Source organism: Chenopodium quinoa, unplaced genomic scaffold (genome assembly GCF_001683475.1).
Source record: "Chenopodium quinoa cultivar QQ74 unplaced genomic scaffold, ASM168347v1, whole genome shotgun sequence".
In the NCBI taxonomy this organism is placed as follows: Eukaryota; Viridiplantae; Streptophyta; class Magnoliopsida; order Caryophyllales; family Amaranthaceae; genus Chenopodium; species Chenopodium quinoa.
The window spans coordinates 1,946,012-1,972,816 of record NW_018742616.1 but is presented as its reverse complement, the minus strand read 5'-3'; the positions used below and the strand labels follow the sequence as shown (position 1 = coordinate 1,972,816).

At 35.0% G+C, this 26,805-nt stretch overlaps 3 protein-coding genes across 3 annotated transcripts; 2 read left to right on the top strand and 1 right to left on the bottom strand.

The window, feature by feature from the left end:
- The first annotated feature begins 12,873 nt into the window (after nucleotides 1–12,873).
- LOC110721570 lies at nucleotides 12,874–13,791 on the top strand. Its single transcript, XM_021900747.1, has 2 exons — nucleotides 12,874–13,100; nucleotides 13,209–13,791. Exons 1-2 carry the CDS (start codon nucleotides 12,946–12,948, stop codon nucleotides 13,366–13,368), a joined length of 315 nt encoding a protein of 104 aa, XP_021756439.1. The 5' UTR covers nucleotides 12,874–12,945; the 3' UTR covers nucleotides 13,369–13,791.
- A 2,569-nt stretch (nucleotides 13,792–16,360) lies between these two features.
- LOC110721569 (cytochrome b-c1 complex subunit 8-like) lies at nucleotides 16,361–16,889 on the top strand. Its single transcript, XM_021900746.1, has one exon. The coding sequence runs from the start codon at nucleotides 16,459–16,461 to the stop codon at nucleotides 16,675–16,677; it is 219 nt and encodes a 72-aa protein (XP_021756438.1). The 5' UTR covers nucleotides 16,361–16,458; the 3' UTR covers nucleotides 16,678–16,889.
- Nucleotides 16,890–20,851: 3,962 nt separating this feature from the next.
- On the bottom strand, nucleotides 20,852–25,137 carry LOC110721568 (probable serine/threonine-protein kinase PBL19). The gene is made up of 4 exons (XM_021900745.1): nucleotides 24,159–25,137; nucleotides 22,974–23,234; nucleotides 22,053–22,175; nucleotides 20,852–21,646 (listed from the first exon to the last, which is right to left on the bottom strand). The coding sequence occupies exons 1-4, from the start codon at nucleotides 24,519–24,521 to the stop codon at nucleotides 21,098–21,100; spliced, it is 1,296 nt and encodes a 431-aa protein (XP_021756437.1). The 5' UTR covers nucleotides 24,522–25,137; the 3' UTR covers nucleotides 20,852–21,097.
- Nucleotides 25,138–26,805: the final 1,668 nt, after the last annotated feature.

Below are 26,805 nucleotides of genomic sequence, written 5' to 3'. Positions count from 1 at the left end.
GGGGGTGTTGGTTGTTTTAGTTTTTTTTTCCTTTTTTCAAAAAAAAAAATTAGATTCCAACAGAACTTTTGTCGGAAAATTCCGACGAATATAAATTTCGTCGGAAATTTAGTGTTCCGACGGAAAGTACATATTTTCCGACGGAATTTTTGAATTCGTAGGAAATATTCGACGGAAAATAAATCTGTCAGAAATTCCGATTTTTTCCTACGAAATTACGTGTCTGTCTCCGTCGAAATTCGACCTGATTCTTGTAGTGTGTGTGGTTGCTTGAAATTCTGCATCTTGTGGAACCTGGTGTGGTCTAGCATTATCCCACTGGATGGTAATATCCTTGGACAGGTGTGAAGGCCATTACTCATGTAGTGTGGGAATGACATGATGTAGTAGCATGTCTCTAATTGCTTCCTTGTTTATACTCTACACAGCCTCTGTCTCTAATGTGCCATTGTCTCTGTTTTTGTTTTTTTCCTTAGCCATTTTATACTTGACAAAAGGAAATAGCCCATACTTCCCATCATGCAGCAGATTTTTTTGGATCCATCATATACTGGCTTGCCTATCATCCCCATGAACATGGCCTTCACCTTGAACCTCTTTGGCTGTTGTGATCTGTATGGGTCTTCTTCTTTAGGAAGAATATAGAATGTCCTTGTTTTCGGGTTCAAATTGAACCACTTCTCATCAATGTGTATTACTTGTTGCATATTTATGAAGGTGGGGTCCCTTTCAGCTGGTATGGGGTTGATATGATTAAGAACCCACTTTAGTCTTGCTATCTTATGATTATCTGTTAGTGTTGGGTGCCTGGGTGATTGGTGCTTGTGTGTGTTCTTAGTCTGCCCTTTTTCCTTAACCTATGCAATGTAGACTTTGAATTATGAAGGGCTGCAACATACCCCTGGCCTCTATGTGGTTCTCTTGTACAAGGGGACTGATGTAAGAAATTCATCAGTGAATTCTCTAGGTTTGGGACCATTCTGCCTAATTTTTTGGTCCTAACATCTACAGCAAGTCCCTCTTCTATGTGATTTTTAGTTACCTGGAAACATCTTGTAGTTGTTGATATGTGAACATGATGTATTCTGGCCAAGTTGGATAAAAACCCTCTTGGTAATGAGTCCCCTTCCATGTTCAGCAGAATCTCATCAACTAGTTGTCTTTTTTCTTCAACTCATTTCCCTACTATTTCTGCCATAATTATGAACTTGACCATTGTGTTCATCATCATCATCAGCTTCATAACCTTCATCTGCATCTGCATTGTTGGCTTCCTGTTGTTCCATAATTCAGTAGAGCGAACGCTCCACTCCGACACTCTAAATTATCAACAATCCTCCCCCATTTAGAGTGTCTTCTTAATACATTCTCCAAATCTATCATTTAGCCACATCTTATGCATCAATGTTAATGTCCCTTCGGATTGAATTAACACCTAGTACAACACACTTAACGATGATCATATCCCATGATTTCCATATGGATTGAATCACACGGATATATCCAACCATTCGAAGGTGAAGTACACATAACATAAATCGAATCATTCATCACTTGACACTTTTAAACAGCCATGTGTCCGTATCTTTCATAAGTTCATTAAAGTGTATATGTCCACCTAGACTTCTTGAAGCGGCTAAACTTCGAACTTATATAGGTAGGTTCTCATATACGTAATTGTGCCCTTGTGACAAGACACTTACATTTAGAGCTTCTCAACTCTAAACCTTTGAGAACTTTTAATTGACGCTACCTCATACATCACAAGTACCATAGCAATATGGGTCATTAAATATTGCTAACAAACATCAAAGATGTGATTCAACCACATTGAATCTAAGACTTGATTGGGTTTCACAAGTTTGTGTTTTTGGACATAAACCCATTCCATTCATAGCAAATATGATGGAATGTCTTGGCATTGCCTTGGTAAAGCAATCCGCCAAATTCATCTTTGTTGGAACATAGTCAAGACTTATGACCCCATCATTGATAAGCTCTTTCACTAGGCTATGCCTTAGTGAAATATGCCGAGACTTACCATTGTACACTTGACTATAAGCCTTTATCAACGCCGAATTGGAATCACAATGGATTGCCACCGATGGCATTGGCTTTGACAATAAAGGCAACTCTATCATGAGATTCCTCAACCACTCAGCTTCTTTACTAGCTGAAGCAAGAGCTATAAACTCTGCTGCCATAGTGGAATCAGCGATGCAAGTTTGTTTCTTGGAAGACCATGAAATGGCACCTCCTCCAAACATGAATACCCAACCACTTACAGAAGAGTCATCCTCTTTGTAAGTGATCCAACTAGCATCCAAAAATCCTTCTAAAACTGAAGGAAATCCACTATAAGATAGACCATAGTCTAACGTACCCTTGAGGTACCTCAAGACCCTCCTTATTGCAAACCAATGTTGTGCACCCGGGCTACTAGTAAATCTACTTAGTTTTCCCACAGCCAATGCAACATCCGGTCTTGTACTAGTCATGGCATACATCAAGGATCCAATTATCCTTGAATATTTCAATTGGGAAATTGTTTTCCCCGAATTCTTAACCAACTTGACATTTGGTTCCATGGGGGTGTTAACAGGACACTTATCAAACATATTGAACCGTTTGATCATTTTCTCAACATAGTGAGATTGACTTAGAATAAGTCTTCCATTGTCCCGAATTATCTTGATGTCTAAAATGACATCCGCCTCCCCCAAATCCTTCATCTGAAAAGATGAGGATAAGAATTCCTTGATCAATTCTACTTGTTGTAGACTTGTACCAAAGATAAGCATATCATCAACATATAGACAAATGATGACACCATGACCTTTGTCATCAAATTTGCTATATATACACTTATCAGCTTGATTCACCTTGAATCCAAAGGACAAAATTGTGTCATCAAACTTCCGATGCCACTGTTTTGGTGCTTGTTTAAGTCCATACAAGGACTTACCCAGTTTACACACCTTATCTTCTTGTCCTTCCAAAACAAACCCTTCGGGTTGTTTCATGTACACTTCTTCCTCTAGATCTCCATACAGGAATGCCGTTTTGACATCCATTTGATGGATTACTAGATTGTATACCGAAGCCATTGCAATTAATAACCTTATTGAGGTGATTCTTGCAACCGGTGCATAGGTGTCAAAATAATCAAACACCATGCTTTTGCCTAAAGCCTTGGATAACCAATCTGGCTTTAAATTTCACTATGGAGCCATCCGGTCTCCTTTTCCTAGTGAAAATCCACTTACAACCAAGAGGTTTGCAACCGGAAGGTAAATCCTCTAAGACCCAAGTGTTATTTCCCATGATGGAATCCATCTCATCATTTATAGCCTCTTTCCAAAATGCACTATCTTGGGAAGAAATTGTTTCACTATAAGTTTTTGGGTCACTATCCACATTGAAGCAATATGGAGTAGTGGAACTAAGGACATCCCTAGATCCTTCAACCAAATAAATTATGAAGTCATCTAAAGGATTCCTAATTTTTCTTTCTTTAGTATTTCTCCTCAATTGAGGAGTTTCAACATTCTCATTATCGAATGTACTTTCATGAGTTTCAAGTTGATCATTCAACTCTACTATCTCCCTATCATTGACACTAATTTGTAGATCTTTCGGTCTACTGATTGATGAAAATCGGTTTTCATCAAAAATTGCATCTCTTGACTCTATAACTGAATGAACAGATATATAGTCATTTGTTCTATTACATAAAACCTATAGGTTTTGCTATGCTCAGCATACCCTATAAATATGCAGTCCAAGCCCCTTTCACCGAGCTTTCTTTTCTTGTTGCCGGGCACTCTTACTACTGCCCTACAACCCCAAACCTTGATATACTTCAAGTTTGGCTTTCTTTTGTACCAAAGTTCATAAGGAGTAGATTCTTTTCCCTTTGTGGGAACTCGGTTAAGAATGTGACATGTTGTCAACATTGTTTCACCCCAGAACCCTTCACTCAAACCTGAGTAAGATAACATGGAATTAACCATTTCTTCTAGGGTTCTGTTTTTCCTTTCAGCTACACCATTTGATTGTGGTGCATAACCAGCTGTAGTCTCATGAATTATGCCCAAAGATTGGAAATAACTTGGATCATAGTATTCCCCTCCCTTATCAGTTCTAATTCTCTTAATAAATGAATCTACTTGCAATTCTACTTCCTTTTTATAAATATCAAACTTGATTAAAGCTTCATCTTTGGAATGCAAAAGATACACGTAAAAAAACGTAGAATAATCATCTATAAAAGTGACCATGTATCTTTTGTTCCCCAAAGAAGGCGTACTATGAAAATCACACAAGTCACTATGGATTAGTTCTAAAATGTTAGAACTTCTCTCAACTCTCTTAAATGGAGTTCTAGTGATCTTGTTCAACATGCAAGTAGAACACTTATTAGGAGAAATATCACAACAAGGAATCAACTCTTGTTTGGACATGAAAAGCATTTTATTATAATTCACATGTCTTAATCTCGAACCAACCACCATCTCCTTCCTAGGAAACTATTTGCCTTTGAATTCCTTTCCTAGATAAGCTATCCTCTCTAGGCGGACATAACTATAGCATTTCGGGATTTGTTGGTAACTCCTGCCCCCATCGAGAAATAGAACTGACTAATGTCATAAATCAAACAAACTTAAATCAACTTGATTAACATTGTCAATAACATTCAAACATAAATCATCATTACAAACATGCTTGTCTTTTAAAGAAAGCTTAAACAAACCATTATCCAAGTAGCAACGACCTATAAACATTACACCCCTAGTAATTATGCATCTATTAGCTTTAAATACTAACTTATAGCCAAGACTATTCAGGGAAGGCCCAGATATAAGATTTCTACTAATTTCCGGAGCATACAACACATTCCTAAGAACTATTGCAGTCCCCGAACTAAACATAAGCTCAACTTTCCCTCTTCCAAGGACCTTGATGGTAGAGTTGTTCCCCATGTAGAGGTCTTCTCCATCAACAACCTTTTGAAAGGTTTTGAACCAATGCTTACTCTTGCACACGTGCCTTGACGCCCCCGAATCTATCCACCATGAGTCATCATCCTGCACAACAAAGATGTTAGGATCCGTTGCATTTAAATCCAAACCGGAATTAAATTCAACCTCATGAATTGGATTACCTTTGGTGGGTTGGTCCTTGCTAGTGCTAGCATGACCCTCCTTGGATTTTTCCATCCTTTTCTTAAAAGAAAAACAGTCCTTCTTGCGGTGTCCAACTTTACCGCATTCCCAACAAGCAAACCTTTTGTTGTTTGCTTGCTTTTTGGACTTCCCTTTGGAAGAATTATCATTCTTCCTCTTGAAGCTAGTAGAGGCTTTAGCCCTTCCTTCATCTACCATATTCACGGTAGATGAGCTAGGATTTCCATCCTTAGCTCCCTCCATGGCACGAATCCCCTCTTCAATTTGAAGGTGGGTGGCCAAACCGGACAAAGTCATGTCCTCTTTCTTATGTTTCAAATCATGTTTCACATTTTTCCAACTAGGGGGCAATTTATCAATTATGCTAGAAACAACAAACAGCTCATTCATAGCAATACCATGTTGTTCTAAGCTACCATAGATGCGTTGCAACTCATGAAATTGATCCATTACGGATCGACCATCAACAAACTTATAATTATTAAAATTACTAACCAAGAATTTCTTGCTTGAAGCGTCTTCCATCATGTATTTTCTCTCTAAGGACTCCCAAAGCTCCTTAGCTGATTCCACATTTTGGTAGACATCAAACAAGTCATCCTCCATCCCATTCAAGATGTGACCAAGACAAATGAAATCGTCGTTGTCCCATTTCAATCTTTCCCGAACGGATTCCAAGGTCTCATTCTCATGTTCATTTGGCCTTGGAGTACTTATAACATAGGCAACATTAAGAGATGTAAGAAGAAAATACATCTTCTTCTTCCATCTCCTAAATTCAACACCGTCAAACTTCTTTAGTTTGACGAAGTTAGTTGTAAGTTCCTTCACACTAGACATACTTGACAAATTCTAAAAAATTAATCCCTTTATATTGTTAGGTTTACAGCGAATTCAAATAAGAAAACACTTAATAAATTGTGTGGGACAAAACCTAAGTAATATAATTACACTAGCAATGTAATGTAATACAAACAAACACAACAATGGTGTTCCAATCAAGTATTAGAATATCAAAGAAATTACAGAAAATTTCTAAAAGAAACACTAATATGAAGGCTTAAACACTTGCCTAAACTCCAAGCCAATCAACCAAGCATGAACATGAGAATTGCAACGTCCCTTGAGACTATGATCTTGATACACTGTCAAAGGCGTATGAATACTTTCCTAAAGGGATTAATTTCCCCCACACGGTGCTTGGGTTAATCCGGAAATTCCCTTTGAGATACAATTGACAGCACTTTCCGTCCTTAGCACAAAGAATCGAAAACCGATGGATGATTCACCAAGAAGGCTAAAATCAAGAGGTTTTTCTCTAAATAGTTTGCAAGAAAATTTAGAGAAAATGGAGAATTCTTGGGGAGAAGATGAGAGAATAATGTTCTGTGTTCCTTCGAAAAAGAAACTCATTCCATATAAAATAGAATCAACCGTCGTATAAAACCGCAAAACGGCAAGAAGCGTGGGCGCGAACGCGCCACCACAGCAGCGCGGGCGCGTCACCTGCCCGCGCGAGCGCGCCACCAGCTCGCGCGGGCGCGCCTCCTTCTTTGCCCAAGAACTCTATTTTTCCAGAAAGTTAGCGCGATTTTAGCGCGGTTTGGGCGCGGGTCACGCCATGCCATGACGCGGGCGCGCCAACCGGAGGCGCGGGCGAGCCTCTAAACTTTTTCCAGATTTTCCAGAAACTTGTCGCGGTTTATGCGCGGTTTTGTCGCGGGTCACACCTATCTGGCGCGAGCGCGATTCAGTAGAGCGAACGCTCCACTCCAACACTTTAAATTATCAACAAAAGGTGGGTACCAAAAAGTCCCCCCTCCTTTTAAAAAGTCAGCAAAATTTAGGTGGGAAAAATTCCACCCAAAAAGAATTCCCACTTGTTTTACATTTAACAAAGTTGGGACCACAACATTTCCCTCCTTTTTAACTCCCCTAATTACTTACCCTTACCTATCATTAAACCCCCTTAAAAGTTTTGCCTAGAAGTCCGCAAAACACCTCTATGTTGTAAGTAACAAGAACCGAAGGTAGTATTTGGCTATGATTTGTACAAATAAGATTGGATTTATTAGGTCGGGTAATTATTAAAAAAAAAAAAAGAAAAAAAAATGTGCATTGTTTATTAAGGAGTACTCCATAGCTTATTGTAAAAAATAGATTGATTACAGTCTTTTCAGCATATTTGATTTAAGGTTGGGTCAATTAGAATTCGAGAGATCTAGTTTTGGATATTCTTAAGGTGAATTATATTTGGTTTATGCACTTATAAGTGCAATTTTAGTGTTGTAGTTTTCCTACTTCCTAGTAAGAGAGTTGATTGATGGACCAAATCGGACCAATTTAGGCATTTTGGGCCAAGTAGGCGGACTAGATATCTCCGAGCTTTTGGGGAAAATCCAGGCCGTACTTTAAGCCAAAAGCCATTTAAAAGAATTACTCCATACTATTTAGAGTAGTCAAATCAATTTAGTTATCTACTCCCTCCATTTTTAAATACTTACTCCACTTTCTTTTTTCGGACGTTTTTAAATAGGATTTTTTAACACAAACAGACAAACCTTTGGTCGGTTCTCCCATATTGAACAAACCTATAAATTTGCCCATATTGGACAGAAATTTACCATTTTTCGCCCATAATGGACTGAGTTTATAGACAACCAGTTATTCAAGTCAACATTACCCATGTTGACCTTTGGGAAGTTAATAAAAAAAAATTAAAAAAAAAAACTTCAATGGCAACTCCACCATGAACCCCCTTCTCTATCAATCCTCTGCTCGCCACCGTCACGCAACAATAACAAAACCGCACACCACCATAAACGCACCAAAATAGCAGCCCAAATCGACACCAAAAGTATCAATTTTAGCAAGCCAATGCCTAATTCTGACCTTCTACAACTCCGGTGGCAGCAATTCACTCAATTTCATCAGCAAATTTCAGGCTACGAAAAAAAAGGGTGACGCGAGAGGGGAAGCAGAGCAGGGGAGGGTGAAGCGAGAGGGAAAACACAACAGGGGGAGGGTTTCGTGGGTGGCTGGGTTTCGAGTTTAGGGGGTTTCACGGTGGCTTGGTGGTCAGGTTCAGAGGGGTTTCGTGGGGTAGTCTAGGGTTTCAGGGTGGTCAATTTTAAGGGTTTAGGGGGTTTCATGTCAGGTAAGAGGGGGTATGGTTGGGAGTTTGAGGAGGAGGTATGGTGGGGTTGGGGTTTCGGGTTGAGGTCTAGTGGTGGTGATCATAGTGGAGTTGCCATTGAAGGTTGGGGGTGGCTGGTTGTGGGCGGGGTGACTGGTCGTAGGTGAGGGTAGCCGGTTCTAGGGGAGGAGATTGTTGTGGAGGGGGTAGCAGCTTGGTCGGAATTAATGGAGGGAGGAAGGAAAAGGAAAGGGAAAAGGGATAAGGAGGAAAGGGAAATTAAAATAAATTTTTTTTTAAAAAAAAAACTTGACCAATGATTTAATGACAAGTGGAATTTTACCTGGTATAATAAGTAGGGTGACCTGATTGGTCCATTTTGGGAGAAAAAACGCAAACTTCTGTCCAATATGGGTAGATTCATAGGTTTGTCCAATATGGGAGAACCGGCCAAAAGTTTGTCTGTTTATGTTAAAAAATCATTATTAAATAATTGCTCTATTTCCTTATTTGGAAAGCTTTTACAATATTTAATTTATTTCTCTCGATTAGTAGACCCAACATAAATCATATTTTATGAATTCATATTCACTCTCCACCAATTCCCTCAACTACTTTTGTTTTTTACAATTTTTTATACTTCTACAGTTCTACCTACCCCATAACCTCTATATTTTATTACTTTCTCCAATTTCTCCTAAAACTCCGCACATGTAGAAATAGAGCAAGTATTTAAAAATGGAGGAAATAGTACACAAATTAGTTTGGCTTTTAAAAAAATCATCTCACACTACGAGTCTACTGGAGAGTGAAACTACTTGAGATTATCAAATTCAAATGCAGTATTTCATACGTGCAACATTAATATTCTACTCTATAAATTTACCATTTGATCATTCAATTAAGAACATATAACAAGTAAAAAAAAAAGCATGGACTGACTGAATATTGGTTACGGTGGTAACCCAATGGGAAGCAAGATCTAACACCAAACTCTGGAGATTCCTCTGACCTCGTGACTTCCAAATTTTTATTACCCCATTTTTCCATTTCCAAACTACGCAATTATTTTGTCCTTCATTTAAATTCTTAATCAAAATTAATTAATGAATTAATTACCATCATTATTAAGCACTTCCCCCACGTATGGTTTGTCACGTTGTGAGTGGCTCTATTTGTTGGGTAACCGAGGTCGCACGTGTCACGGGCAAATAAAGTAACGCATCTGGACTCTGCCCGGGAATCACGGGCAGTTGAGCGTGGGTCCCACTTTTTGGGAGTTTTTTTCTTTTTGGTTGGGGCAGGTGTTAAAAGAGTAATTAAGGGTGTCCTATTTATTAATCACAAATCATTGACTTGTAAGATACTCTCCTTATCAACCCTGACTTAGTCCTGACTCATCTATTTCAATCAAACCCTAATATCAAATCTTTGGTCTTTGTTTTCATTGATTGATATGAATTTTTATATATAATTAAGTAATAACAATTATACGGTTTTTTGACATGTAATTATTGATGTAAAGAACGACACAGTTATACAAAATAGTTGAATCCATGAAATGTACTAATGAATGAAAAGCGTAAGTACTGTAAATTCATTATTCGTTATAGAAAAATCTAGTTTGTAGTCTTTTTTTTCTTTTTTTCATGTGTTTTATTGACTGGAGCGAAAGTGTCTGAAATATAGAGTGATGCAAACATATCATAGGTTGATTGAAGATACGGGAAGGGGATGCTACTTCTTCTTGCTACTTGCATGCCTAATTGGAATGGGTATATTCATATTTGGCGTGTGAATGTGTGATTGCTTTTGTAGTGTTGGTGCATCAAGTTTTGACAAACAAGACTTGTATAAATGTTTTGACGCGACATTGAGTGTAGTTTTATACTTGTATTATATTGTTAGGTCATATGTGTATTAATTTAGGTATTGTTAGTATTTTTCTGTTTCTAATGGTACTCCGTATTATTACGATTTTACTTGATGTATTCTATAGTTGTAAGTTGTCTTATAAGTGGCGAAAATAGAGACTTCATTCGTATTAATTAAGAACGGTTTTGTTATTAGTTGCAAGTATTCAATCCCATCATTTATTTATGGCTTAGCTTCCTACTCTACTAGATGGTTTAAACGACCATATTTGTAGCATTCAACTACAATTAGTGCATTATTATTTATAAATGTATAAATATCTTTATAACAACTTAAACACTCAGGTATAGTATCAAACTATGTTTTAAAAATACGATGGAACAAATAATTAACATTGAATATTAGAGCATAAGAAAATAATGGACAATATAAGGTCCAATAATTAAGCATATTAGACATAGTACATATTAGTTGGGAACAAACATGTTATAAAATTCCGACCTATTCTTCCTCCTATAAGTTGACAATATCAGCTGTAATATGAAATAATCCTTAATTAATGTGGGGTTGATCACTAGACTTGGTTTTGCTCTTTTTGATAGTGATAGTTTCATAGTCCCACAGTTTTATATCCATGTTTTGCTTTCCCTTTCTTTTTTTTTCTTTTTTCTTTTTTTTTTTTCCCATCTTCTTTTGTATCACTTTCAGATGGACCGATTAGATTTTTCAACAAAGATATGAGGAATCTGATCAATCTATCTAATTTTAAACAATTTATAATGTAATATTAACTTTTGCACAAAGTGTGTATGTTGATCGAGTGCTTAACCGGATTAATTAGTATATTATGTACTCTTATTTACATTAAGGTGTTAAAGGCATGTATGCGATATGATGTCAAATAATCAGAAGTTTACTAATTTCTCAATAAATTTATTTAGATTGACAACTAAAATAATAAAGTCATTTAATTGTTTTTTTTTTTTTTCCATCTATTGAATCAAGCTAACAAGCACTTAGCACTCATCGATCTTGTTTAATTGGATTATGGATTTAAGACATGGTGTAATTATAAATTTTAAAATCAAGCTCCTACAAACTCTTTTGAGATACCAAAATGTTGGAGAATTTCTCACTCGTATGTGTGCAGTGATAGGAAAACTAAATATGAAATTGGATAGGATACAAGCAAGTTTTGTATGGTGGACCATTAGATCACGAATGTTTGGCATAAGTACAAATTTCATGTATAAGTAGTCGATCAAGCTCCTATAAACTCTTTAGTTTATAGGTTTCTAGTAATTTTACGAATTGCATGAGATTGAATTATACCTTAGCTCGTATATGATGTAGGACGTATATAGCCATGGTTATTTTTCTAAAAGAGCAAATTGCGTTACTTAACTAATTATTCATATAGACGATATACTCCGTAGTAGTTTGTGGCATTACTTCGGAAATTGACATGAATAATTCCTTAAGAAAAGCACATGTAGATTTAAATCAAGTTTATTATTATTATTATTATTATTATTATTATTATTAACACAATTTATTACGGCTCACAAATCAAATCGGTCAAAGCAAGAAAAAGACATGTGACACCCATACACAAACCACATAAACATGAAAGAGTTTATACTGCCAAATGACAAGTGAGCAAATATACTGGAAGAGAGGAGGCAAAAGATCACTGTACAGAAAAACTGTCTGGTAAAGCACAAGAAAGCAGTATATATTCATCATCAACTTCTTTAATAAATTAATACGGAGTGTATAACTCCATCATATAATTTTAATATGCTACTGTTATAACTCTTTATGGTCCTACCAACCCCCACCAAAATTTATACAACTAGCTAAATTGTAAAACAAAAATTCTCGCTAACCAGCGTCTCAGGACCTTAGATAACAATTTAAAATATTTCTTAAAATTCAATTTAATAGCCTTATTTTGACTTTGTACAGTCTTTTAGATGTTCTTTTGACCATCAATATATTTAATTATATCTAATAAAAATTATAAAAATTTAGGATGTATTCTATTCACCTGATTTTCACTTATCTGAATTTATCATATCTTATCTGACCTTATTAAAACTTATTTTAGTTGTAATTTGTATTTAGATAACCCTTATCAAAACTTATCTGACATCTCTAGAAACGGAGATTATTAAATTGAAACGAGAGAAGTGTTAATAATGAAATACATGTTAAAATCATACATCGATCGGTAAACATGTTATTTTTTTAGTTTTAGCTTTCTTATTTGACGTCTCTAGAGTGTTAGTTGGCTTTTGTCAAATTATAAAATCAAAATAAAATAGAATAAACTAAAACTCCTAAATTTGAAGTGAAAACAAACAAACAAACAAGATGCATGTACCAAACAGCAATAGCTAAAAAAAAAGCTGCTTTTCCCAATACCCATAGATTCCACCTCCCATTGATTTTAATAATTAACTCCATTCTTTTTATGTACCCAAATCATTCAATTCTCCACTTTTTTATTTTTATTTTATTTTAGTACACAACAACTAGTTTAACCAATTATTTTTCCCAATTATTCACTTTTGGTCCCACCCTTTTTTTAATTATAATTTTATATTATTTGAGGTCAGTCCACCATATTACGCAGCATTATTTTCTTTATATATAACATGACATTAGTGCCCATTTTTTCTTACTTCTCTTTTTCTCCTTTAATCACTTTTCTTAAGCTACCTGCTTTAATTTTCCTTGAAAAAAATGGCTTCTTTTGGTAAACCAAGATTTTCAAATTCAAGAGTTGCATTTTATGCAGGAAGTGAAGATTTCTTCAATCATCAACAACCTCATTTCCTTGATTCTTGCTTTTTCTGCAACAAACAACTTAAACCCAATCATGACATCTTTATGTACAGGTAAATTAATAACCCATATATCTTTTTATTGTCTTGTCATGTCGTGTTTGTGTTCGTGTTTTGTTATGGATTGGTTTCTGATCGATGTGGATATTTTGTGTTATGCAGGGGAAATACACCATTTTGTAGTGATGAATGCAGACAAGAACAAATAGAGATAGATGAAGCAAAAGAAAGACCTTGGAATAGAAGAACCCTAAGAAAAGCAGATACACCAACAAAATCTGGGTCTAAAAAAGCTGTTAGAACAGGAGTTGCTGTGGCCTGAATGTTATCAGAATTATCAGATCATAGTATATACATAAAATCTCCTCAAATCTTGCTATCTTTTTTACTTTTTTTCCCTTGATTTTTTGCCCAATAATTTGGGAAATATTTCATGCAGTGACTAAAAGTTTTAGGAAATTAGATTTTAGAAATAATTACCAAAAAAAAAAAATCCCAGATTTTTGGTGTGATCTGCTAGAAATATGTGAAGGGAATTACATCACTACTCCCACAAAGTGGGGAAAAAAGTGTATGTATGACATAATCTAGGGAAAAAGATCAAGAAGCAAGTTATGATGGAGGACAATTTTGTCTTCTGATTTATTTTCCTTTTTTTTTCTTTTTGATTTTGGGTGTGGGAGTTGTGAATGATGTTTTTGATCAGTTTGATGGAATGCTCTTGACTATTATGATCTTCTTTTTACTTTCTTTCGTATTTTTTTTATCTTTCTAACTACGCATAAATACAGAATAATTAGCAAAATTGGATCTTTATACCCGTATTTGTATTCCTATGACGTGTGTTTTGTATAGAACACAATTGATTGTCGAAAGTTAACAATTTTACGTAACAATAGAATGATTGAACATGTTGTATACGAATACGACGAAATAATACACGAGTACATGAGCTATATACATACAAAAGCCATAAGTCTACAATTATTATTATTTCATGTATTATGGCATAAGCCGCCAACAATATGAGCATGGACAACTCACAACTCTCTTATTGAGGAAAGTGATTTGAGAGGAATAATAAAAGTTTGATGATGCAAGGACAAAATAAAGTTTTTGTTACTTGATCCAAGAACTGAAATAAAGTGAAAAAAATTAGAGTACAAAAATGGAAATTGATATTAGCACACCTTTAATTGATAGGGGCACATCATCATGTGATAAGAGTAAAAAAAAAAAGAAAAAAAAGTTTACTCTCACATAATTAAGGGTGCCAAAATCATTTCCCTACAAAAACATGAATATGTTAAAGAGCAAGGTTATGTTGTAAGGATTGTGGAATGGGACAATAGACAGATTTTGAGCCACACATATCAATGATCCACTAACTCATGTCTCATATCATAATTTGGGATTTGTTTCAAGTTTTTCACTAATAATTAATAAGGCAAATTAGTGAAACAATATATTCTAATATTCTCATAATTTAGATCTTTAGTTCACTTTAATAAGTTTTTTTTTTTTTTTTTTTTTGGTTTGAATTCAATAAGGTTTATCATTCCTATATTGGCCTTCCATCATGATCTTGGGTAAGTGTTATACAACGTTTAATCATTGTCATAATCACCCTAGAAATAAGAACACTGATAATAATGACATTCATTAACAGAGATTATGAAAGGAATTATTAAACAATATATAAAGGGTGTTCTAGATCTTTATACTGCAAATGAACTTTTTTTTCAAGGGTTATTGAAAATGGACTAGATCATAGCTAAACTAACTTATTTGGGGTAGTGTAAATTAGGGGGATTATATTAAATTGGGTATGTCTTATCAATGATGTTTTAGTGAAAAAAACATCCATACAAACATACTTAAGAATTAGATTATCGATCTTCCGTATCTATAAAGTAATATAATAGTTCGTATATGGCATGTTTTCACAATAAAATTAATAATAACATGAGAATTGATAGTTAGTGATGTTTATGAATGTAATTATATTATTGAAGATAAGAAAATGAAATCTCTTCTTGCTTAATTAACGATTCTACATGATAAATCTAGAAATATTATAAATGATGTACATGTCAAATATCCATCATCTTAAGGTCCCTTGTCACATTTTTGCATATTTCAACCATAAAATCATTTAAAGTTTGCTCTTTAGCATCGCATGAAAGAAAAAAGCGAACCCTTAGCACATTTAATTTAAGGAAAAAGTTCTAACACGTCCAACATGAAAAACTATACAAGTGTAGTGATTTGAAAAACTAAGGATATATCATTTTTGTTTGTAAATTAAAGGAAATTAAATACATAGTATAAGTTCTTAAATTGGAATCATTAAATAGAATAAAAAAGTTCTCATAAACATACTTTTAATTAAATAAACTTAGCACTAGTTCAATCAATGAGTAACAAATCATTATTGCAAGATCGACTTGCAAAATGTACTGTAAGTACTTGGATTGGGGGAACTATGAAATAAAAAAGTGTAACTAAAAGTACATTCTTAATTGATTGTGATTATTGGTTTGGTGATAACTTTGGTTGCGTACCATCAAATTACAACATAAAATCCATTAGTTAGGTTCTATATTTTACATAAAATCACAAATTTGGACATGTAGCTTAAAGCAGACCGTAAGATTAACTCAATATATACACCACTCACAATTTAGATCAATACTTAATCACGTATGTGGTAACACTTTCTCTTTGCTAGCAAGGAATTAACAGATTTCTTATTTGGGGGGGGGGGGGTGGTAATTATGTTAATCCATTAGCACCTTTCAATGTATATCAAATTTGGAAAAGTCATCGCTCTTTAAAGATTTTTCCTTACATATGAATTCTTTGTAACGATAAAATATACATTAGATGTTTTGGGTCTTATGGAATTGTTGGCCTTGTGGCTTTAATACGCTAGTTAAAGTCTTAAAGATGGTTGTGGGTCATGTCCCATACCAATGCTTCAAAATTAGCCAGGCCCAATCAATGAGCTACATGCCATGACAAAAATTTCAAAAGGTCAGCTCATACACAACCTAAGTCCAAGCCCACGTGACACCATGCTGAGCCGTGTTGTGCCTTAGCCAAATTTCATTGCTTTTACTATACTTAGTTATGCCTCTCCCAAATAAAGACGGCTCAACCCCAATGCGCACAGTAACGTGCCCGTGCCGTGCTTTTCTTGTGCCGGGCCGAGTGGCCGACCCAGCTAGTGAACAAATCACACAGAATGACCCAAGGAGTCCATAGGCCCATATCTCACTCCCTCTCGACATTTCTAGAAACAAAAAATAAATCAATTTCACATTGACATTTCCCCTATTTCAATTTCGCAACCTACACCAATCTCTCTCCTCCGCAAACTAGGGTTTTCAGATCATTGTCTTCGACAAAAATGGGGAAGATTCCGGTGAAGATGAGGGCGGTGCAATACGCTTTGTCGCCGTACCAGCAGAAGGTGATGCCCGGATTATGGAAAGATCTGCCCGGAAAATTGACTCACAAGGTGACGGAGAATTGGATTAGCACCACTCTTTTGCTCGGACCTCTCGTCGGAGTTTACTCCTATGTTAATTGGTACCAGGAGAAGGAGAAATTGGAGCATCGCTATTAGGTTTTGTTTCCAGATCCTTCTTTTTTCTTCTATCTCCTGAGTTGAATGTTTCTAAGCTCAGATCTTTGATTTTTGTTTTGAGGGAAATTTGTAGAAGTTTTTCTACTCTTGGATTTATGATGGTTTTGATGTGGATTTTGAAAAAATTTCACTGGTATTGAACAAAGTTGAAATAAGTTTGATGAATTTGTTATTATTATTCGGTTGATTTAGCTTTGATTGTGTTGGTTTTTTGTGATGTTATATTTTTGAATGGGTGATATGAAGCTGTAGTATCTGATTGTTGAGTTTGTGTTTTGATTGTTGAATTTTGAGATTTTGAGAAGAGTTGCTTGGTTGTCTGATAGTCTTATGTTGTATGCTGTAAAATGCTGCATATGTGATTTTGTCGAAAGGTCGTCTTGTTCAGTGTAGCGGTGATCTTATGGAAACTCTAAAGCTGCAAAATTCCCTTGGTAAACTACTGGACTTGAGTTATTGGAGCTGGATTAGATGCTAATGTTAATGTTTCCTCCATACTTAGATGTTTTAGCCTAATATAGTTGAGGGGATTATCGAGGGGGAATTCCTCCCCCCCCCCCCCCCCCCCCCCGGAATTAGTTAATTTAATTATACCAAATTCTGATGATAGTGAAGCAGAATTCGCTTATAGCTGAGATAAAGCATAGTTTCATAGATTTTGCTACATTTACTCGATTTTCAGTGATCCACCATTGTAATATTCTGTAACTTGGTGATTCGGTGAACAGAAGCTTGGTTACTAGTAGTGGAGCTAGGAGAGTGTAATAATTTATTTCCACTGTAAAAGTGTAATTTAGTGGATATAATTTTTGACTAAAGTATGATTTCTTCACAGCCACCTGGAGTTATAATTATTTTTGCATATTTAGATGGCAAAGCTTTCTATTTTTGCATTTTTGTGAGTTTCTTGGGAACTTGGAATATTACTGGAGGGAAGACCTTTTTTAGGTGCCCTGTGGTACTGGCACAAATATAGAAAGCTAAGAAGAGATGGTATTGACTAAGTAGCATGAAAGAAAACCTTACCTTACCTTCTATTATGTGCCAATCGCTTGTTAAGTGAGTTGTTAGCGCCTTATCAAGGATGTTAATAAGTGCTTGATGAAGCATATGTACCAGCGTAAAATGCCAATTTATTCATCTACTTAGGAAATGTCAAACCTCCTCACATCTTATGTTTAGAAGCTTTTCCTCTACACAAATGGCTCAGATTTATGGTTGTTTTTAAGTTGGTAGGTGTTTTGCCAATGATTTGGTGCTTCTTATGGTTGTCAGGTGGGTGATTGTCCTTTATCAAGGATAAACCAAAAAGAATCACACTAGTTGTTTAAAGAATTTCATGCATGTCGTTTTTGTGATAACTTTGTCAACTTTGAACCCTACTGCCTTGAAAGCTCTGTAAAATTAACAAAATCCAGCCGGAATATTTTTTTTTCATTGTATGGAAAAAAATGTGTACAGCAACAATCAATGCTTGGGGGGCATGTCTGGTGTCCCATTAGAAACCTAGTCTAGAATTAGATTGAACATTAGACTGGTTAGAAATTTGGAGTAGGGGCATGTCTGCCTGTCTAGTGTCTTCATTAAGAGCCTAGTCTAGAATTAGATTGAACATAATCTTGCACGTGTTTGCAGGTATTATGATGTGATGAGAGTGTGGATTGAAGAGACACCTCCTAGTATCTCTAATGCTGTACTTAATATTTCAAGCCTTTAAATAAATAAATAAATGAGATGCTTTCTGTCAAAAAAAAAAAAAAAAAAAAAAAGTATTGAACATCAGAGTGGTTAGAAATTTGGAGTAAATAGATAGATTACATAGATTGCAATTTTACTTCTGCAAGCCTATATATACAAGTTTACAATAAGTTATGGTGTTTGAAGTTAAGACACCAAATTATGTATTCACCAATAGAGTGGAACATGTTACAGGCCAATGCTCACTCTTATCTCGAAAAGTCTACTTTTATGTATGCAGTAAACAAATTATGTTATTTGACTTGCTATAGATTTTCTGATAGCTTCCATTCAAATTCGATTTTCTAAATTGTTTATATGCTTTCAGTTGGAACAATAAAATGTGAGGTTGATTGGTGTAACATAAAATTTTAACTCGCTTCCCTTGATCCTTTCCCTCTTGATTGCTGCTCCTCTGTTTAAGTCTACAAATTTTGTAGCATTTGAACTTTACTCTTCTGAATTTCGGATCTTTCACGTGATTGTATTCTGAGATGGTTAGAAAACTTAGACTCAAGGAATGTGAGAATGTCTTGTATTACTCTTTGTACTGCTTCCTAGTCCATAATCTGTGTAGCTCTTTTTTTTTTTTTTTTTTGAGTAAGTCCAGGTCCTACGCTGCAGGTTATCCCGAGGTTACTAGTTTACTACCCTAGTAGGCATCACTGCCTGTATTCATGGACTTCATGGTAATCATTATAGAGTTATAGATTGTTTGTCTGTTTGTTGGTCTGCAGTTCGACCTTTTTTTTTTTTTTTTTTTTGCGTGGAGGTGTGGGGGTGGGGGGTGGGGGGTGGGGGGGGGGTGGTGGTGGTGGTAGGGTTGAGGTGGTGTGAGGATTCATCTGTGATTTTCTGTTTGGTCCTAATTACAGGTTGTATTTAGTTCCCCAATGGTCCAATCTATTTGCGTCTCATCTCTCGTTTCAGAGACATTGGGGGTCCATACATTACTCATGCAGTTGTGTTTTGCTATATCTTTAGGACTCGTATTGTGAACTCCTAGATTAAAAGTGACATAGTGTACCCTTGACATCAAACTCCCTACTTTGCTGTTGTGGCAGTAATACTAATTTTACAGGTTTCTTCTGAAAACACATTTTGGGTTTTTCTTCTGAATGTCAATCCATTCATCCATGTAGAGAATTCAATTGCAGCAGGTGAGAGAGAGTTGGGCAAAGCTCAAAGCTCCCCATTATATGATTTTGAGGTTATATGTTTCCATCTACTCGTATTTCATTTGACTTAGTCCTCCAAATGAATGGGTTCTCCTCGTATGGTTTAAGACTGACCATTAATTCGTATCCAAAGTCCTTGTATCCGAGAAAAATTGCGGGATTGCTTCAGATGATGTTTTTCTTGCCTGCACCTGAAGAAAGTTAGAACTAAAGTCTATTAATCATGACTAATATTAGCATCTTTTTGTCAACCCGTTAAATTGGAAACTCGGTCAAATAATCCTAATTTGACCGAGCAACATGACATAAAGGACCTATGTCAACAAAGTCATTCTAGATGTATACATTTGGATTAACATCAACCTTGCATAAGTATTGGCGTAGGAAGTCAGATGCTAATGTTGAACCCCTTTGTTCCTTGTCTAATTCGATTGAACACGAATGATTTTGACACACGAATTTTTATATTATCTGCCATGGCTTGGCTTCTTCGATGTTATAGTTAATCGACTATTTCAAATGCAAGGTATCAGCTTGATGTAAATAAGAGAGATCTGTACTGTACTGGTATACGAGGTTAACCAAGATGACAATCAAATCCTGTAGAGTAGATTTTACAATCCTTATATAAATCTGTATCCAAGTTGGCTTCTGAAATTGCATACTTAGATTAGCAGGCAAAACCGCATTAACAAATTATACTAATGATGCCGCAAGTTTTTGATTTCATCTATCAAACTTGTCAACTAGTAGTACTAATTACTCCCTTCCAATGTAGGGAAGGTGAACTATTTCGAACATTTCAATATTGATTTTTCGTCAATAATTCTCTGATTTGCTGATTTTATTTATGTATTATAATACTTCTTCCGTTCTTTTTTACTTCGACCCGCTTTGATTTTTACTCTATTCATGATCTTCCTTTGACCGTTTTTTGTGAATAATATGTAATGAAAAACATATTTATGTGGGATCTTTTTTAATTCGTCTCAATAAGTACTATCATAATATATAACTTTTATAATTTTTATTTATGGAGAATTAAAGTTACCGATCGTTAAAGTTTTGCATTAGCAAGCGTGATAAAAGAAACAGATCAAGTAAAAAGTAATTTGAAATAAAAATGCCATAAAACGCTAAGTGGTACCACGTTTCATCCCACATCACCTCTATATTTTACACGCCATTCTATCTTGTTAAATAATCGTCTCACACAAGAATTACTCTACGCAAAAACATTTCAAAACTCACGATTTTCATTTATGCTTATGTTATTCATCTTTCCATAATTTAAAGCTTAAGAACCTTAAGCTTTAATCGATTCACGAGTCTTTCCTTTAACAGCAGGATTTACATGGATAGGTTTCAGGATAATGATCCTCTAAATTTTTAGCACTTTAGCACTTTCTGAAACTTTAGGCTTCTCACATTAGCTCCTGGCCTCCTGTTGATTCCAAAAGTTAGTTTCTCCCTAGGAGATGCATTCATGAGACCTTAGCTCTCTGCATGATCATAAATCTTCTCTTACCAACACCTTCAACCTGCTCACCAAGCTTCGCGAGGTGAGCAAACCGTCTTCTAGCAGATTCTGAAACCCCTACGTCTTTCCCCTTCTCTGGCTCACCTGCTTCATTCTCAACAGGACTGCTACCCTTCTTGTCAGGGCTTCCACCATCTGTTGCTGTCTTCATTATTTCCTTCAACTTCTCAACCACCACACTCATATCTGGCCGCTCCTTATAACTCTTCACTAAACAACTTTCTGCTACTTTTGCAATTTTTCGAGCTGCACTTAAAGAATACTGGTCCTCCAAACGCGGATCTATTATTGAGCTGAACTTTTTACCTTCAATAGGAAATTGTTTCACCCAGCTCAACAATTGTTGCTCAGGCTTTGGAAGGCTTCTTTCTAATGATCGTCTTCCAGTTAGAATCTCATACAATACAATACCAAAACTCCATACATCGCTCTTTGATGAGAGATGCCCTGTTTCTATGTAGTCAGGAGCAGCATAGCCATGTGTGCCAACCACCTAAACATAAGAAACAAACCAGCAAGGTCACTAGAATTCAACATAGCAAATCATTTGTTAAAATTGATTGCTCCCAACTTATACTTCATAGTGTATTTGGTTAAAAGAGATCAGTGTTATTCCAGAAATTATACCGTGGTACAAATAAAGATTCCATGTTAGATTTGCAAATTAGCCATTTGGGCAAGGTTATCACAATTAAAATTTAGATATTTTGGTATTCTGTTCCCTTTGTTGCAATTGGTTTGCCATCTTATTCTCTAGATAGCAACCTTTTAAATTATATGTTCATAGCAATCTGACCTTCTAGACTAAGCTTAAGTTACTCAAACTATTGTGAAAGGGGGGTTTTGACCACAAATTATTTTTGAATATGATTAAGCTGCATTTAGTCTTCCATACTTACAGCTGTTGAAACATGACTACTTCCTGGAGTTGGACCTTCCCTAGCTAGCCCAAAGTCTGACAGCTTCGCTTGGAAATTCTCATCCAATAGTACATTTGAAGTCTTGAAATCACGAAATATCACCTTCATCACAAACATCAAAAGTCAAATGTCAAATGTCAAATGTCAAATGTCAAATGTAAATCAGCTAATATTTTAAGATCTAAAGCTTTCACTTTACTAATCGGTAATACAGACACAGTAGTATCACGATTCAAATAGAATACTAGACAGGACATAAGCAAAATAATCGGACTTCATGCAAGACTAATGGGCTTCCTATGTGGTAACCCTCTTTAATATGTATTGATCAATCTTTCTTGTTCCTTGTTAATTGTAAGATTAACCTTACAACAAGTCTGTCAGCTTATAGGCTAGCAGTATTTCAAGGAGTAGGGCAGCATAACCTTGAAAATGATTCACCCCCTCGGTTCTCAAACTTACAGAAATTAAAAAGATTATGACCAAATTAAGTAGGCTATATTAGTACACAGAGCACGATATTTCAGAAATATGGTCATAGAAACTTAAATCTTCTGGCATCTAGGAATAAGAACTACTTAGTTCCCCTGCTAGCCAAAAAATCACATAAAAAACCTGTATCGCAGACTAAGTCTTGACTCTTAAATATATCTGCCTACAGATCCTCTGAACATTCACATATTCGCTAAGAAGTACCAAGCACCCCCCCCCCCCTCCCCAACGGAGTAAAACATAAGCTTTGTAGACAAATACATTGCGTTTCTAAGGTTTCTTAGTGCATGAGAACACAAAAAAATGAGATACTACTCCATACTAGCATATTGAGATAAACATAAAAAATTCACAAGTCTAAGAAGGCAGATTATGAATTATTTATTCCAAATGCAACTAATGTCACACCTGTACTTCTAGTTCTTCATGTAAATAAGCCAATCCTTGAGCAGCCCCAATGATAATCTGCATTCTTTTTTCCCAAGGAAGATGTGGGTATGTCTTCTTAAAAAGGTGATCTTCCAAACTTTTGTTAGGCATGTACTCATAAACGAGCAATCTCTGTATCCCTCTCTCTCCATCCACAGCGCAGTATCCTATGAGCTTGACAAGATTAGGGTGTTCCACAACACCAAGAAACTGAACTTCTGCCAGCCATTGTTTATGACCCTACAAAAAAATGAATTTATATAACCCGCATAGAAAAAATATAAACAAGTACGATAATTTGCAACATTTGGAAATGTAAAAAAGGGAAGTGTTGACAAAGTCCACAAAGTTATGATCAAAATCAAATTTAGATATAGCTCTAAGTAATGTTCATTATATTAAACATCTCTTTCCTACATAGACAAAGTAAGCTGCTCAACAACAATGAGTAATTGAATTGGAGAAGATAAATTTACAGCAATTTTCTTAACATAATCAACTAAAAGCAACTGCAGAGCTTGCAATATAGCGGCTCAGAGCTTCCAGCTTGCCCAGGGATCATAGACTATGTTGTATTCACCTGGAAACACCTGAATACTCCTAAAAACTCCTGGACTTATTTGATCTGAAAATAATCACCCTCGTTTTTTTAAAATCCAATAATTGATCTTACTAGACCCTATCTTAACCAATGTAAAATTAATTATCAGCAGCTTAGGATTAGAATTTTGGGGTAGAGGTCATCAAGCATGTATCATCAGGAAAAGACTGTCATAGGCATTCAACCACGATTCAGAATTATCAGACCTTTGTTGCCTGCCTATAAGAATATCATCTACTAACTATAAATCAAAGAAAAGAACAATAAAATAGGTAGATAAATGGACTGTCATTGGAGCAACACAGTTGCTGATCACAAGTGATCATTGATTCGAATGCTTCCTATCACTCGCCGCAAACATAAGACTCGAAGCATAACTATTCTAGCACCCCCTCTCCCTAACCCAAATCACAACAAAGGCATTTCTAACACTGTTCATCATATATAACAGACAAGCTCATAAAAACACAATAATGCACAAACATAAACCAGTACAGTTCTAAAATTTGGACCACTTCAATACGAAGTACTTTATAAAATTCATAAAATTTACACATATATACCTGAAAACCATCTTTATTTAGCTTCTTTACAGCAACCAATATAGGATCACCTTGCCCATCAACAGGCTTAATCTTCCCTTGATAAACACAACCAAACCCACCTTCACCAATCTTCAGCTTCCTGTTAAAATCATTAGTAGCAATTCTAAGCTCCGACCATGAAAAAACCCTTAAATTGGGAGATTTTTCTTCATACAAATCAGAAATCCCACGTCGAAAAATCTCCGACCCTGTAGATTTCATCACTCCACTACCAGAATCAGTGCCAGAATTATCAGATTTGTTAACTGGGTTTCGCAATTCAGGGGCTGATTTATGTCCCCTGGTACGAGTCTTCTCTTTAAAATAATAAAAACACTTCATTTCTTCTCAGGGAAATTCCGTCGAACACCTTATATGCTTCTTATCAAAACCAATTATTCTATCACCTGCTTGTTTCCATTGAAGAACTTTCAAACATACATTAGCTTTTCACAAATGGGTGTAAAAGTAAAACTTCAAAATTAGTAATCACTAAATGGGTTATAAAAAAGCCGACTTTTTTCGTCAAATTATTCTAGAAATCGTCCATTTTTAAAATGAAATTAATCCTTTTTTATAAAAAAAAAAAACCCAGTTGAAGATTAATTGATTTTTGGGTAGGACATATATATATACAACGGAAAATAATGACGTTATACATTGAAAAAACAAAGATTTTTATTGAAGTCTATTAATAAGAAGTTGAGAAAAAGAGTGATAAAATCTTGGGAAAGATTAAGGAAGAAGAAATGTAATTGGGTGAAAGAAGTTGAATATTGCGGGAAAAGGAGTGGGAGTTGACGAGAGAGAGAAGTTGGTAAGGGTGTTAGCCGTTGGTGGCACGTAAATGAAATATAATGGACATGAGAGTTTGTAGTAAGCTTGTCAATTTGAATAAGAATTCAATGCTACTTTCTTTATAGTTGTAGTCAAAGGGGTTATTAATTAATTTATTTTTTTGATGCAAATTATTAATTTATATATCAAAGGCTTCATTTGACTTGTTAAGGTTGAACATGAACAGCTTAGGGTGGTTTTATGCCTAAGAGGACATTAATTGTGGTTTGTGGAGGCGTGAACGTTAACTTATTTTAAAAGTTAAAGTTTTGGGATGGTTTTATGCCTAAGAGGACATTAATTGTGGTTTGTGGAGGCGTGAACGTTAACTTATTTTAAAAGTTAAAGTTTTGGGATGGTATGTAAAGCTGTTAGACCGGTGATTAGGACTTAAAGGTGGTAATCGGATAGTTTAGATTTTGAGTCGTTGGGGTTTGGTTACCTTTCATATAGATTGTTTTAAGTTTTCAGTGTAGTTTTAAGTATAAGTTGTCTAATTCAAACAAAGTTATTTGGGTTGGTTTAGTTTTGTACTCATATTTTATGATTAGGTGAAGATAATAAACATAAACTTCTTATTTTACCAAGTTATATAAATAGTTTTTACTTTTTCTTAGATGCTAATTGATTTCTTTTTACTTTTTAATTCATCTAAAATCACTTAAGACTTTATTGTTGATAGTGAATAAGCTATTGAATAACTATATCATGTGTAAACAAAACATTACGGTTGTCAATTTTGTGATATATATGCATGTATTATTGACTCCCGTGTTCTCAAACAACAATTAGATCTTACTCCCTTTATTCTTATGTGCTTTCTCCTTGATAATTTTGTGAGTCAAAATTCAAAAACTTAAGTATAACTATTCTATAATAAATAATATAGTTATGTTAGATCTTGTTGGATTCGTTTCCACGTCTACCTTTAGTATATACAGTATCAATTTTTTTTACAATTTTTGCATTAATAAAATTGAAGATATTCACATTTTAAGATGTGCATTGAAAACTGTGAAAAGTCAAATGGAGCAAATAAATAGAGATAAAGGGACTAAATATTTTTAGATCGGAAGAAAATAAGTGAATCTCTTTCAACTGTCTTCTAGAAGGATATAAATTTAAGTGCAAACTAAACTTAATACTCGTACTTATTCATAAATGAATCACAAGGTCATAACCACTCCATTAGTGTAGGATTTGCGGCTAGTATTATTAATCATATTAATTAATTGATAGAATCTTATAGTATAATGAAGATTTGATTAAGCACCACTGGCAAACATTGATAAATGAAATAATTTTGTACATACTTGGCAAATAGATCCCAAGAATATTGTACGTGTTGTGTCCACATGATGAAAACACATAGTTCCTCGTACCATCGATCTTGTATGTGTTAATGTGCCTCCTTTTCATAGTATATGCCTTGGACTTACACAAATATTAGGGTTGGCAATCTGGCATATTATTATTGTGTTGTTCCTGTGTATTTGAAATCAAGAACTCCCTCCCTCTGTTTCACAATATTAGTACCATATACAATCAATCACGTATATAAAATAAAAAAAAGAAAAATATTTGGAATCTAACATTAAAGTACAAAATAATTCATAATTAGTTTTCCTTATTTAAGTTTTTTGATTTTTTTTTTTGGGGAAAGCATAAGTCATAATGCATGATTTAAGGTAGAGATTTCCTTACTTAGAGACATGTCATCAATCCACAACCAATTAATTCCAAAAAAAATTAAGTTAAAAATGGAACATATAAACATATTCAATATGGG